This window comes from Acanthochromis polyacanthus, chromosome 12 (genome assembly GCF_021347895.1).
Source record: "Acanthochromis polyacanthus isolate Apoly-LR-REF ecotype Palm Island chromosome 12, KAUST_Apoly_ChrSc, whole genome shotgun sequence".
Classification (NCBI taxonomy): Eukaryota; Metazoa; Chordata; class Actinopteri; family Pomacentridae; genus Acanthochromis; species Acanthochromis polyacanthus.
The window spans coordinates 37235443-37250864 of NC_067124.1; the positions used below are offsets into that span (position 1 = coordinate 37235443).

At 42.0% G+C, this 15422-nt stretch overlaps 2 protein-coding genes across 3 annotated transcripts; both read right to left on the bottom strand.

Moving 5' to 3' along the window:
• Positions 1–171: 171 nt before the first annotated feature.
• Positions 172–1823, bottom strand: s100t (S100 calcium binding protein T). 2 transcript variants are annotated; one of them, XM_022204815.2, is made up of 3 exons: positions 1698–1823; positions 689–851; positions 172–600 (listed from the first exon to the last, which is right to left on the bottom strand). In XM_022204815.2, exons 2-3 carry the CDS (start codon positions 848–850, stop codon positions 436–438), a joined length of 327 nt encoding a protein of 108 aa, XP_022060507.1. In that variant the 5' UTR covers position 851; positions 1698–1823; the 3' UTR covers positions 172–435. The 2 variants fall into 2 exon arrangements, with proteins under 2 accessions (XP_022060507.1, XP_022060509.1); XM_022204817.2 differs by having other exon boundaries at positions 1685–1777.
• Positions 1824–4496: 2673 nt separating this feature from the next.
• On the bottom strand, positions 4497–15362 carry si:ch211-105c13.3 (uncharacterized protein LOC325758 homolog). Its single transcript, XM_022204818.2, has 3 exons — positions 15017–15362; positions 5009–5132; positions 4497–4904 (listed from the first exon to the last, which is right to left on the bottom strand). The coding sequence occupies exons 2-3, from the start codon at positions 5126–5128 to the stop codon at positions 4746–4748; spliced, it is 279 nt and encodes a 92-aa protein (XP_022060510.1). The 5' UTR covers positions 5129–5132; positions 15017–15362; the 3' UTR covers positions 4497–4745.
• Between the last annotated feature and the right edge of the window lie 60 nt (positions 15363–15422).

The following is a 15422-nucleotide window of genomic DNA, read 5'->3' on the forward strand; positions in this document are numbered from 1 at the left end:
TAATTTTGCCAGATATGAGCAAAGCTATCTCCACTCTGCTCCTGCATACACAGCAAATTAGACATAATTCAAAAATAACCTTGTTGCAGAGCTGCTGCATGCAAACTAGAGCCACTTGCTGCCACCTGGTGCCTGTGATTCTCCACTGCAGAAAAGAAACAGCCGACACCGTTTGAGTAAAGGTCACATTTATTCATTCCAGGGGGGAATTACTTAAGTTTGTAACAAAATGCATGGAAAGAAAAAGACAAAAAGAGAGATATTCACAAGACTAAGCTTCACATTTCAAATGGAATCGATGGGACAAATGCACAAACAACCCAACAGTTACTGCTCGGAGTGACTGCTGCGTGGTCGCGTATTTGTTCGAGGACGTCAGAGATCCGTCTCGCCTCCCTGGAGCGTGTGCAGATCTGCGCTCGCTGAGGATGCCCTTCACTTCTTCTTCTCCTGCTTGTCGTTGTACTCCAGGAAGAAGTCGTTGCAGGCCACGGTGAGAGCTCCGACCAGGATGACGAACTCGGTGAAATCTACCTCGCCGTCGTTGTTGGAGTCCAGGTCCCCCATGACCTTATCCACCGCCTCCCTGTCCTGGGCGTTCTGCAAGCATGAAGGACAAAAAGAACACAGTCGAACAGTTCAAACTCAGAATTTCCTGCATTTTCAAGTTACACGTGAGCTTTCTTACCCCCAGGTAGTTGCCCAGCTCGGCGGTGAGCATCTCTTTGAGCTCGGCCCTGCTCAGCGTGTATTTGTCGCCCTCGTTTCCGGAGTACTTGTGGAAGGTCTGGATCATGAGCTGCATGGCGTTCTCCAGGGTGGAGGCGTTCTCTGAGTTGGGCAAAGACATTCTGGAGACGGAGGAGAGAAGTGGGGAGGAAAGGTGGGTTGAGGATACAGGGAAAGGCCGTCCGTGTCAGCGTGTACTTGTGCTCTGTCAAGCATCCGACGCAGAAAAATCAATATGGGTTAAAGCCTCTGCCTCGCTAATGCGTGTACACACTTTTCCCTCTTAGAGCTGGTAATCAGACACAAGCAGGGACTCTTCTATCTGCTCTGCTGACAGCATCTGAGTGGGAAACCCTACACAGCCCTACGGTCAGGCGTTTCCTCCCTGCCAGCAGCATCCTGATAAGATGCTGCAGCAGATAAACCGATCCTTCAATCTGTTTGTTGCTCTGCCACCGGCGCTCAGACCTCTGGGAGTCAGGACACCGTCAGCAGCAGGACATGTGAGCCCGGCTGATAAGAGTGAAACTCTAAGCTGGTTAAACAGCCCGTCCGGTGGAGGAGATGCAGCGGCGAGGCAACCTGATCTGGCTTTTACTTTAGATGCACCGGATGGCAGAAAACACCAGAGACAGGTGTAGGTCGCTGTCTTTCTTGAACCTATTTTACCTCTGAACTGTGAGGACTTTTCCTAACTGCCAATCACGGCTTGCATCCGGTGTTTCTCTTGCACACAGTTTGCCCCAAATGCCTTGAATTGGCAGCTGGAGAAATGACTAAAAACACATGTTTAACAACTTTTATCCAGATAAATTTGAACTTTTTAGTGAGTAAAGAGGCAAATCTTGTAGTCTTGTTGTTCCTCTGCACCAAAACTTCCACTTCATGCCCTTCCTGCACCCACAAAAATCTACTTTTTTGTGATAGTAGTGAGAGAAATGTAGTCAAATCCTACCTTGGTTTCTTACCTGAGTGGAGGACGAGTGCTGGCCGGCTGCTCAGGTGTAGACAGAGGAGGCTAAAGCGTCTGATAAGGAGGATGAGGACGACGGCGTCTTAAATACATCCCTTACTCCACCCATCCCTCCGCTCCCTCCTTCCACCTGTCGCCCCTCTCCTCCTACCGATCCCCCCTTCTCCCCTCCACCTTCTCTGCTTACAGACACCAGCCATCCGCTAAGTGCACCTGAAGATGCACCTGTTCGCTCACCGATGATGACGAATATCCTCCGAAAACGCGAACGGAACTCTAAATGCAGCAAGACATTAAGTAAATTGAAGTCGCCTCAAGACGACGACCACAAGAGTCCAAATGTGTTTTCCTCACGTCAACCTGCATGAGGTTAAGTAACCAGTTCGAACAGCGAGTTATAGAAAAGCAGTTCACTTTGAAATATTCATTCTTTGATTATCTAAACTCACTAGACCAGCTGCTTTTCTTTGAGCACAATGGAGGCGCAGTGGGGATGCCATATCACTTACTATGTTGCTATTGTGACGTTGGATTATCCTGCTGCTCTGTTGTGCAACCATTTTGTACTCAGTGTCAAAACAAAGCCAAGCCTTGCAGGGTGTGTTTCAACAAACAGTGTGCCAAGACAGAGATGAATAACTTCATAACTTTGCAAGTTTATGGCAGCGAGCGGAGCATCGTGGGTCGGATGTTTGCTGCAGGAGGAGGGGGGGGTCATGCCGGATATAGTATCCGAAGGATCGGAGTATCGGCGGTGAATGGAGCCATCACACCTGGCAGCCATGCAGAGAAATCCCCATACAAAGACTTTTGCAAAACGCACAACAAAGGAAAACACGACAATACAAAGACACACACACATGCGCGTCGTCACATATTCGCACCTTAAGCTCCGAAACATGCATATGCAAAATCGTGCACTTTAAATAGTTCATCTCATGCAGACTTAAAGCGCTCCGGAGGCGACGGTGAGATCATGAAAAGCAAATGAGGAGCATGAATAAATGTCAGAGATGCACTACGTAAACGACATCAACATTAATGTAAGTGCACTTTCATTTCCCACAATGCTAAGTGCATGTTCTTGTTTATGTGTCTCGGCCTCGGTATATCGTGTCAGTGAGTGGGGTAGCGCTGTGTGTTTGTGTGCGCTCGTATGCACCAAATGTGTGTATGTATAGTGTTGCACAGTGGAGGATGGTGCACAATAGGAAGCGCACACTGTATGTCAGGATCTGGTTGCATTAGCTGATGCATGTAAAGGCTGCTGAGGATGTAGCGGCTATATTCAGCGAGTGTTGCATGGAGCCGTGAGTGCAGCAGCCATTACCGACACAGTCAAACCATAATGTGGAGCGCTGCAGTGTGCAATGTCACTTCAATGTCAGCTGAGTCACTTCTCAAAAGTTGCGGTATTTTTAAGCCGAACAGCGGAATGTTTCCTATTATGCAAACAATACAGACATTGGAGAGGCTATATTTGGGCCTGTATACAAATGTGACTCCACCTGTGATTTCCAGGCCGCCAAGCTGCCGTGAACGCGGTTATAAAACGAGAAGCCAACAGAAAAAATGTTCTCAGTTTTGGAACTATGAGCTGTCTATCTGCATGTCCACGTCATGGATCGACATGGGGAAAACTGCCAGAGGAACCGAAAAATTACTAAGCTACTTTCACAATCTAATTTGAAAACCAGATGGCAGCTGCTTCTGACTTGGCACAGGGGTTATCAATGCAAATCAGACTTTCTGTGAAGCTGAGACGGTGAAGAACACTTAGAAACAAGCTGCATGTCTGCATCATGGCTCCACGTGGAAAAGAATTGTCAAAACTTTGATTGTGAGACTTCACAGAGTTGGAAAAGGATGCAGAAAAGATCACTGAGCAACTAAAAATCAGTGAAACACAGTTACAGCAGTAATCAGGAGGTATATAGGAGCCATAGTACCACTAATCATGACTCCACAGACAGTGAGCTAGTTTCATAATCTAAATGTGAAAACAGACAACTGCTTCAGACTTGGTGCAGGAGTCATCAATGGAAATCACAGTTTGCGTGAGCATCGGACAGTGAAGAACACGTCAAAGCATCAACCTCTGTGGACGTGGAACGGGGAAAAACCTCAAGACAAAACTTTGAAAAGAAGCCTGGATGTTGGAGAACATTCTTTGGTCAGATGAAGATAAATGAGTTCAGATGGAGTCCAGCATGTTTGGTGTGAACCTGACCAGGACTACCACAGTGGATGCATGGAGGTGGAAGTATGATGATATGGAGCTGAATGAGATGACATTTATAGATGAATGGCTGAGGATAAACCAAAATACTGGCTGACAAGAAGCTGGAAGAAGAGGAATATTCCAGCATGAGAACCATCCACAGCACAAAAATCCTGAGTTTCTACAGGAGATAAAATGAAAACTATGATGTGGAGAAGTATGCGTCCTCACTTGATGATGGTGGTGCCTGTTTTCTTAATATAATAAATCTGAACTATTAGTGTTGAATTGGACATCAGAGCAAATACCAGCTGTTCAACTTAGAAGTAATCTGAATACTCTGAGGTAAACATTTCTGGATTGTTTGACATTTAAGCACAGGGATGTACTGACTCGTGCAGACTGTATTGTTGTCGTCCTTGCATAATCAACCCTTTGATGCACAACATGAGCCAAAAGTGACCCATATTCAATGGAAAATGGAAAATCTCTTGGCCCATGTTGTGCATCAAAGGGTTAAAATGGAAGTTAATGGGCAGAACCAGCAATTAGACAAGAACAATGGCACAACAGTTTTAATATAAAGAGTTTATTTCAAAACACAACAAGCATCTTTTATGTAATTGGAATAAAAAGAGTACTTCAGTGGAGATCAGTAAGATGGATCTGGACAGATATTGAGATATTATCTGGTTGATAAACTCGGTAAAAACGATTATGGACTGCTGCGTAATAATGAATATATGATGGCTGCAACGTTTGGCAACGATGGAAAGATGCTTAAAAGCTCAGAATTGGGATCAGAATCATCTTCTTGAGTATCTACGACGCCTCCTGGGTACTGGATCCAGTCTTGCTCTGGCTCAGGGAGTTGGCCAAGTAGCCAATCAGAGTGAGGTATTCCTGGAAGCTGACCTTTCCATCGTTGTTCGCATCCAGCCCCTGCTGCATCTCCTTAATGGCAGAGGAGCTGTTTGTATCCTGAAGAAAACACGAAGGCATCAAGAGAAGCAGATTCTTGTCATGACGTTTTAGATTATTCCTACAGAGCTGAAGGTGATGGGAAACCACGAGAAGTTTCTCACCTCCATGAGGCTGCCGAGCTGTTTCTGTATCATCTTCTTGAAGCTTTTCCCATCGAGGCTGTCCTTCCCCCTGGCAGAACTCAGAAACGTGGTCACCACCGTCTGAATGGCTCCCTCCATATCTCTGGAAGACAGAGAGTCAAGGACACAAACACAGAGGAGAATTCAGCGTAGGAAGCGGCAAACAGAGATACGACCGTATCTTCAGACTGTCAGACGTTCTGCCGTTAGGTACAGTTCTGGTGAATTACATTCATGAGGGAAAACACAATTACATCGTGCTTCGAGTGGATAAAAGGCTTATTTCATATTTAGTGCATCATTTGGTTGGGAAGGAGAAATGGTGTCGGTCAGACTTTAGAGTGTTTGTGCGCAGATGATTGATGTTTTATTCTGTACAGACACATTTTATGCTGTGCTTAACAATCTGAACCACAAAACCCAGGTTTGGAAAGCAGGCTATCTTTTGGAAAATGCCAAAATAATGCCTATACTGCATATTTTCTATTATTTAAAGGTAAATCTCCAGTGTAAAAGCTTGTGGAGGTTGTAAAAATGTAAAATGTCCATTTTTTTTCAGGTGTTAGTAAAACCTGTGTGCAATTATTGAGTCCAATTTTTTAAAAATAAATCATTTCCTTTTCTACACACTACACAAAAAGACATTTAGGAGTCTATTAATGGTCGTTTTGATTCTATAGTGGTGCAGGACTTTATATAAAAATGTGACAGGAGCACAAAATGCACAGAAACTGCTTCCAGGTTAAATTCGTAAACAGTAAATTTAGATTTTGCGTTTAATCATGTATCTATAGTGAAAAAAAGAGATATTTTCTATTATTTAAAGGTAAATCTCCAGGATAAAAGATTGCAAAAATTTAAAATGTCAGTTTTTCTCAGGTGTTGGTAAAACGTGTGCGCTTGTTGAGTCCAGTTTTACCAATTTTTTGCGAAATAAACAATTTTCATTCTTATATTTTACAGCTTTCTAACTATTTCATACTGCACAAAAAGACATTTCTGACATTCTTTGCAATGAAAAATGAGCCTACAGTGAAGTCAAAATGTGACAGGAGCGTAAAATGCACGGAAACTGCTTCTGGGTTAAATTCGTAAACGGTAAATTTGGATTTTGCGTCCAATGGAAACAGTCCAAACCAAACTGGATGTCTCCTCGACGTAAACATGTAGAAAGGTGAGACACGGCAGTGATGTCAGCATAGCGGAGGAGGAAGAGGAGGAGGAAGAGGATGGCCTCGGAGGTAAACGGAGCGAGGGGAGTCTCTGAAGGTAAACACAATGGGAGCTGTGATCTCTGACAGTAGACATCCGATCCCTCGGCAGCAAACGGCAAGTTCAGATTACTGCCTGAAGGCCGTCTGCTGCAGCAAACATCCCCGACGACACCGCGCTCAGGTCAGAAACACCACCAGCAAACACAGACCGATTTAAACCCTGGTATATTATCACATCTGGAGGGAAAATAATCCCCAAACTGCGTCCAGATTCCACAAATACACATCAGTTTCAGGCCTGAAGAAACCGCACTAGTCATCTTTTACTGCGTACACAGCAGGTTTTGAGTGTTTTAAGTCTAAAAAGCGGCAAAAAACAGTGTAATTACATTAAAAAAACAGATTCTCCAGTGTGCTGTTGACATTCTTTCACAATGCTCGGGGAAAATAAATTAGCTGCTCACAGCTGCAGCGAATTAAAACTAACTGCTGGTGGTGGGACGAAACCAAGCAACCAAAAAAACAACAGCAGCAGCCATTAAATTCTGAATTTGTGTGACTGCTCAGGATGTAGAATCAGCAGAGACATCTGAAGTTAGACTGACATCCATCGTTGTAAAATAATAAACTGGATTTGTCCCATAATGAGAAAACTGAACTAATAAAAATGAATAAATACGTGGGTATTTACTAATTTTTGTGGATCTATAATGAAAATGAAGGAAATTTTCTTATTTAATGATAAATCTATAATAAATACGTGGGCATTTTCTATTACTTATGGATCTACAGTGGAAAATAAGTTATTTTTTAGTGATAAATCTATAATAAATACATGGATATTTACTAATTTTTGTGGATCTATAATGAAAAAGGAGGACATTTTCTTATTTAATGATAAATCTATAATAAATACGTGGGCATTTTCTATTATTTGTGGATCTACAGTGGAAAAGAAGGATGTTTTTGTATTTTTTAGTGATAAATCTATAATAAATAGATTGGTTTTGTCTATCCATAATGGAAAAATAGGACATTTTTTGTTATTTAAAGGTAAATTCCCAGTATAAAAAATTACAAATGTGAACTCAATACATAAAACAAAAGAAAAGTAGCTGTCAGTTCATAATTAAAACTTTAAAATTTTCTGTTGATTTATGGTTCACATGCTGTAAATATGTATATTAAAAAGGGCATGTTTGCCTTATTATAGCTATAATTTAAAAAAAATCAGCCAATAATGTGTCTGTCTGTCTTTCACGTTTCCATAAAAGTACTGAGTTAAAATGAAATGAAAATGTGGTTTTTTTATGTCTAAATCGTCCAGATGTGCTCATTAATCGCAGTTTCTCTGAACATACATGAACAAAGGCACGACAACTCCTAAAACAACCCTTCATACAACTATACATTTCTCAGAGTTTACATAAGCTCTTTTTGTATCAAATATATTAGCTTTAAGAGTTTTCTGTAAAATGTGTCTACAGTATGTAATGCACTCTATTAATATGTAGCAGCTTTGTTTACTCTCTGCTCTAGTTTGATGTTAACTGTTAATTAAGGCACGTTTTAATTATTTCCTCTTGTTAATTAATTCTTTCTGTCAGCTCTGAACCATCGACAAGCTGAAACTGGTTTCCTTTTCAGATCAGTTTTTTGTGGTTCCCAGCCGGATGGCTGTAAATCTGTCAGACACAGTCCAACCAGTTGGTTCAGAGAGAAGCTGCCAGGTCGCCAACGGGTCCAAAGAAAACAGAACATCACTCCGGTTCTGGCTTGTCTGTCAGACGTACCGGTGAGATGGTTGAATGTTCATCTAAATTAAAGCCACATCCGTTTATTCTTTGCTTTTCCTTCTTCCTGAAGCTGCTCCAGTTGTTTCCACTCTTAGTTTATTTTATCGTCCTGTTTTCTGTTGTCTGATTTCACCGTTTTCCTCTTTTAATCTTTCATTTTCCACTTTCATTTGGTTGTCTTCATGTGAGCTTAAACTCTGAGTTTCTGTTATTATTTTCAGTTGTTTCTTGCAGGTCATTAACTTTATCTTTTCTCTCTCCTTCTGTGCCTTTCTGCAGGTTATTTTGTATTTCATATCGTATATTACAGTTTCTTCACCTCAGTATTTCACTTTCTGAACTGCAAGCAAGTTTCTGACCTTTTTTGTTTGGCTCCTGTCACATTTTTTCACTCCAATATAAAGCTAGAATGCCATAAATCATTAAAAGAAAGTTCAATTAACGGAAAAAAAACCTGGTAGCTCTACAAAATAAAGATATTTGAAAATTTCCATTTCATTTGTTCCATGCTAGTCTCCTCTCTTCTCTGTGGTAACAAGCTGCGGTTCAGCTTGAAAAAAAAATAGTCACAAGACCGTCGGTCACAGCTGAGTCAGTCATGAGTTCATAGCTGCTGCAGGGAGTAAAGAATTTTAGTTTTTTTACAGAATCTGATTAGAACAAATGGTTTATTTTTGGCACATTCCAAAATGACACATGTAGAATATAATATCACTGATTATAGCTTCCAATACACCTCGGGGCAGAACAGATAATCACAATTAGAAATACTTTACTTGAACGTTACAGTTGCTCTGAGACAAAGTCCTAGAAATACGGAAAGTACCAAAAACATACAGACAGACATAAATAGAAAATTATGAGCTAAATCTTTAAACATAGGTAGAAAAAGTGTAAGCACAAAGTGTAAATGTGTGCTGCTCTGAGAAATAAAACTGAGTGTAATAAATGGAGTTCTATTTTATTGTGATTTCCATTAAAAAAAAACTGGCAGAAAGTTGGAAATAAATGGCACAATGTCGGCAGGTTTTAGGGTTTGGACAGGTGTATTTATTAGGTAAATTAATAGTGTATATAACTTGCATTATATACACTATTTTACTGTCTAAATTTTACTGTAAATGTAAACCTCAATTTAAGCTAAAATAAAATAAATTCACAATGTTAAGCTCATTTCTTTATTGGAAAGGCCTTGAGCTTTTTAAACGAGCTGTAATTTAACTCAAACTCAGTAAAATATGTCGAATTCTTGTTCATCAGCTGCAGAAACAGCCCATTAAGCCAACAAACTGTACGTTATTAGCGTGAAATGTGACGTTAAGACATTACAGCAGATCCTCGGTTAACGACGTCCTCGACCTGCGACGTTTGCGACGTTAAAACACATTTCATGAGGGAACTTGTGGGCAAGCGGAGCGGACGAATACGTCGTCGTCTGGTGCTACATGAGGAAGACGACTTTGTTTACATTCGCCGGTTGTACGCCACATTAGATTGGGCTCTTTTCGTTTATGTTGTTTTTTGGAAACTTTTTGCCCTTCATGAAGTCTCCCAAGCGTAAGCCAGACTCTTGTGATGAAGCTATTTTTGCAGTACAGTGTTTTTCTGTCCTAGATTACCATACTACTTCCGTGTTAGCGTAGGGGAGTGACATCAGTACTTATGTCCATATGCGAGTTCCGACTTAGGGAGAAAATCACATTACGTTGCGCTGCAGGAACGAAATTCCGACATAAGTTGAGACCCCCCTCTAATTCTGAGCATCCATGCATCCATTATCTACACGCTGCTTAATCCTCATTAGGGTTGTGGGGGGCTGGAGTAGCCTAGCCGCGCTAGACAACCCACGGCAACGAATTTAATTCTCTGCCAGGGTGGGTCTAGTTACCCTCCATAAGGCTCGAGGCTGGATTCTCCTAAAACTGGCCGGACCAATCACCATGAAGTGTAGAGTCAGAAGGCGGGCGTAACTAAGTGACGACAGAGGCGCGACGATTCTGACAGAAACAAACGGCGCACAATAAACAGTTATCTTTCGACTCGGCTTTGGCCACAGCCCTTAAAGATTTGAAGCTAAAATTCAACTTGAAAGATAAACAAAGGACGGCACTGAAGTGTTTCATTGAGAAGAAAGACGTATTTGGACTTATGCCGACGGGATATGGCAAATCCTTAATATACCAGTTGGCTCCGCTGGTTGGGAAGCTAACGGGACTTAGCCACAATCCGCCGGTGCTCTCGGAACTACATCAGCCTATTCGTTGCGTTGATTGGTTGTATACCTACCCAATTGCTGCAGAGGGATTTGATAGACAACCTTTTAGCCCGCCTCCCTCCCTGTCGAGCTTCCCTAGACCCTTGTGCCGTCAGAAACATGGGTGTAGCATGGCTAGGCTAGGGCTGGAGTCTTTCCCAGCTGACTTAGAAGGAAGGCAGGGGACACCCTGAACAGATCACCAGTCTATCACAGGGCTGCATAGAGAGAAAAACAATCACACTCACACCTATGGAGGAATCGCAGGATTTCCAGTCTGTATTGGAAACTACCACGACGATGAACATGAATGGCGCCTGCAGCCATGTTGCCAGAGTAACTGTAGAAGCTGGTAAACCTTCCACCTGACACAGATGTCACACCTCAATGCTCGGTGCACCTCCACACAAAGATGTGCAGACGTGGAGGACGCACACGCCCGCATATCTGCAGAAGCGCCAATTAGGCCTTGTGTTGCATTAACCTAATTACTGGGTGAGTGAGAGCAGGCACCCAAACCCCGGCTCTCGTTTCATGTCCCATGCCAGCAAACACAAACTCTTTCCAGAGTGCAGGTGAGCATCTGTCATCGCCGTGCTCTTCATCATTATTTCATAGGCGACTATAATTGTCCCGACACCTTCCCGACAACCTCCGCAGCGGCTCGGACCGGCCGTTTGCTCGCATCTGCTTTGGGACAAACGTCCAAACGTCTGACAGGCCGCTGTCAATTAACGTCTCGTTCGAGTGTAATGAGACGAACGTGAAACCGGCGGCCGGTTTCTTCGGTCAGAACCGGAGACATCGGGGCCACGGGATGACAAGCAGGCTGAGAGGAACACGGATGAGGGTTTGTCTGAGGCCCAGAGGTGGCCCGACCCGGTTCACATTAGAATGACTCAACTGGAAGGAAGCCCGGACCGCGGTTTTATTTCTGCTTTTCACTGGAATGTTGCACCACACGGTTCCCGAAATAAAGCACAGTCTGCAAAAGAACTGCAGAAAAGACAATCAGTTTTATGACTAATAGGTTCTTGTGCAACTTAATCACCTCATAATGTACAAAGATACCCAATATGTAATGTAAACGACCTGCAAATATCTACAGGTTGCAGGTAAGTTAGCAGCATTTTAGAACATCTGTAGAGGCCTAAATTCACCATGGACGCTCAAAATCAGCAGTTGTGTCTTAATTTAGATATTCCAAACCAATAGTATCTAATGTGCTCTCACATTATGCTGTTTTTGTGTTTGGTGTGAAAAATTTTTACTGTTTTTAACAACAGGAATTAGTGCAAAATGTGCACCGAAAGACAGTAAACCGTCTCATGACATTACAGCTGAATAAAACATACTGTATACTACAGATAAAATTCATAGTAAACTCTTAAAGCTAGTGTTGTTTTACACTAAAATATAATGATACAAGCTCAAAATTATTCAGATTTTGATTTGTAGTGAGTTTTTATTTGGCTGACAGGTTTATTCTGGCTGGAAATGACATAAATAAGTGACAAAAGATGGTAAAATGTTGTGTTAAATGATGGTAAACATTAATGTTTTACTATTTATATTGGGGGTTTTTTCCCATATTTTTTGTCTACATGTTCTTCCACATCAGTAGTTCTAGTGTCTAACAGTGTTCCTGCAGGTCTCTTTAGTTCCTCCAAGTGTCCATCTCCAGCTCTTTGAAGGCTTCCTCTCCATCACTCTGCTCTTCACTTCCTCCACACATTCTGGATGGATTCAGGTCTGGACTCTGGCTGGTCCGCTCCATCATCTTCTCATTGTTTTCTCTTCATTTCTTCACCATATTATCTCCATGTTTCACATCTTTGTCTTGTTGGAAGCTCCAATGCTGCCCAAGCAGCAGTTTTTCTGCAGACTGTCTGATGTTCTCCTCCACAATCTCAATGTTTCCTCTTTTCTCATGATGCCGTTTCCTTCAGACATGACTTGTAATTGAGCAGGAAGTGAGTAGAGAAGTGCTGCAGGTCCAGCTGAGCTTTAGTGTGTCTGTCTTGGAGAAGTGGAGTCCTCCTTGGTCTGATCCATGGAGACCAGCCTTGTTGTTGGTCTGCTGGAGTGTCTGATGGACATGTTGCTACCAGAAGTGCTCACATTCATCAGGATGCTCTTGGTGCTGATCCTTGGATTCTTCTTGTCCTCTACCATTCTTCCAGTGCAGGGCTCACGTCCGTCTTCCTAGCAGCTCTTTGACATGTTTCAGTGTGGAGCTCCTTGGACTTTTTCCATCAAGCTTCAAACTGTGGACACTGGACCATGAAAACACTCTGATATGACTTTATAGACTTTGAACGTCTTGTGAGCAGCAACAATATGGAACTGGAGGTTCTTACTGAGCTCTTTGGTTTCAGTCATGATGTAGAACTGACTGTGGAAGTTTGTAGGAATCACCAGGAACATTTGGAATGAGATATAGGCTGCATTTTTTTTCCAAAATCTGGCAACACTTTCAAAGAGTATAACTATTTTCAGCCATTTCTCTCATTGGCACTAGATATTATCCATGTATGCTGATGATATATTTTTATGCATTGATTAAAAAAAAAACAAAAAAACTCTTGCTCTCTAGTTCTCAACACATTTTGGAGACATTTGCAGAATTTAGACATTTTTGCAGCATTAAAGTCTCCACTGCACAGCTCTTGAACATTTGAAATGACATAGAAATCACATTTTGTCACAAATTTTTAACTATTTCAAGAACTGTAAATAATTTTGACCACATATTTTTTATATTTTTAGCATGGAAATCCTTGAAATTTTTCACCATGCTTCAAACTGTGAACACTGAAAACACTTGGCTTCACAGACTTTAAATGTCATGTGAGCAGCAACAATGAAACTGGAGGTTCCTCACTGAGCTCTTTGGTTTCAGTCTTGACTTGGAGGTGACTAGAGAACTACTGCATCAGCTGTTCTCAGTTTATCGTGTATTAGAACGCTCTAGAACATGGCAGAAATTATCAGGAGCATCTGGAATGATATAGAAGCTTCATTTTCTTAAAAATTTGCACCAATTTCCAGAAGCATGAATAATTTCCAATGTGTGATTTCACATAAAAAGGTAACAAAAAATGTAGAACTAGTTAAAATTCATCTTGTTTATGTCATTTCCAGCCAGAAGAAACCTACTGGTCAAATAAAAATTCACTTTAAATCTACATTTGGCACTTTTAGGTATCAGTCTTGACTTAAGCTGACTAGAGAACTACTGCATCATCTGTTGTCATTTTATGCAGTACAAGAACGCTCTGGAACATGGTAGAAATTACTGGGAGCATTTGGAATGGCATAAAAGTTGCATTTTCTCCAAAACTGGCAGCAATTTTAGGGGTATGAATACACAACATGGCATTACATTATTATTATTATTATTTTTAGCAAAAACAGAAACAAATAGTAAAAATTCATCATGAACATCTCTACTACAAGGTTTTATTGTTTTTTCTCCACTTCTTTAGGTAATTTTCAACCGGAAGAAACCTATTGGTCAAATAAAAATTCATTAAGAATCCAAATTTGGCAGAGCTATGAAAAGTTTTGGGAGAGATGATTGGATTTGATCCACAGACAGAAAACTTGGGTTAATTTATTAGTTTAATTTTATTTTGTGGAATTTGTTATCTTTGACATGAAGAATCCTAGACTGTTGGAAATTATATGGAAAATTTCCTTTGTTGATTTTGTTTTGTGTTAAAGTTTTTGATAAACTTGTCTCTTTTTCAAATAACTTTCCAACTGCTGAGATTTAGCAGGTTAAAAACTACAATACGTGCCTAGTGTTGTTGTGCTTTATGTCATTAGTGTGTTTTAATGAGGATCTAAGAAGATTAAAGTTTCCTAATACTGTGAGTGGAGGATAAAGTGAGTATTGTGCAGTCGTTGGTGACTAAGTCTGGCATCATGAGTGTTGAAACTTGACATGTACCAACCAGTTTCCAGGTAAATCCACCCGAACCCAGCCCTTTGAGGCGCTGGATCCAGAGAACGGACTCAGAAACGTCTCATATCTGCAAGTTTTTCCACTCAACTCTTCCTGAGCATTGATTAACCCGCAGTGACTGAGCGGCTCCACCCGGTGCAGTGTTGTTTGCGCTGGGTGTGACTGACGCACTTCCCCCCCTGAGCATGTTACCTGTCATCGGCCAGGTCGCTATTCCTCCTCCGCGTCATTAACTACACCAGGTCGAGTCTCACTACCGGCAGTCTTATCATAAACTGAATAATTCAGGCTGATAAGAGTCGAATCTGAGCGCCGCTACAGCGACCGACCGCATTATGGCTGTTTAACGGCGCGGTAACGGCCCGGTGCGCAAATGGGCAAAAAGAAAGAAGCTCCGGTCCGGTGCGCCGTGCGTAACGGAGCCAGGAGGGGTTCGCCCCGCGTCCCACATTTACATTTAGCCCGAACTAATCCTGACAATTTGTAGAGCGTCCAGAGGCAGCACTGACACACAGCAAATAAATAAGTAAACGTGACTCCAGACTCCGGTTTCTCTGGAAGTGTAAAGGGATTGGAGTTGGATTACCAAGAAGGAGAACCCGATCCGTGTGGCCACCAAGCTGGGTAACGACAATACAGACTGAGTATACAAAATTGATGACGGGGTGGCACAAAATGAGCCAAACTGATCATTTTCTGGGGGACAAAAACAAGATAATGGATCAGAGATGGATGAATAATGAGAAGACTCACCTTTAAGAAAGACGAACAAAAAGGGCTGAAGTATTCCTGAGGCTGCGCTCCTTCGTGCTCTCACTGATCCTCCTCTGCAGTCCAGATTAAGCAGCAACACATATCTTTTCCGTGATTTAACTTCTCCGTGCAGCCAACTTTTTTTTCTTCCCCCCTCTTTGTCACAGGGCGTGTGCCTCCGGAGAGAAGGAATGTGGAAAGAGGCGCAGCTTGAGCAATTCTGCGCAAACACAAGACACAAATCATCTCCATCACGGCAGGTTAATACTCATTTTAGGTGTATTTATGTGCATGTTTCACACTTATTTTTTTCTTATTTTGATGCTAGTTTTTTTTCCCTCAACATGTAAGAACACGTGCGCGCTCCTGTTGCCGTGCGCGCGTCTTCAAAGCTTTCTCAGCAGAC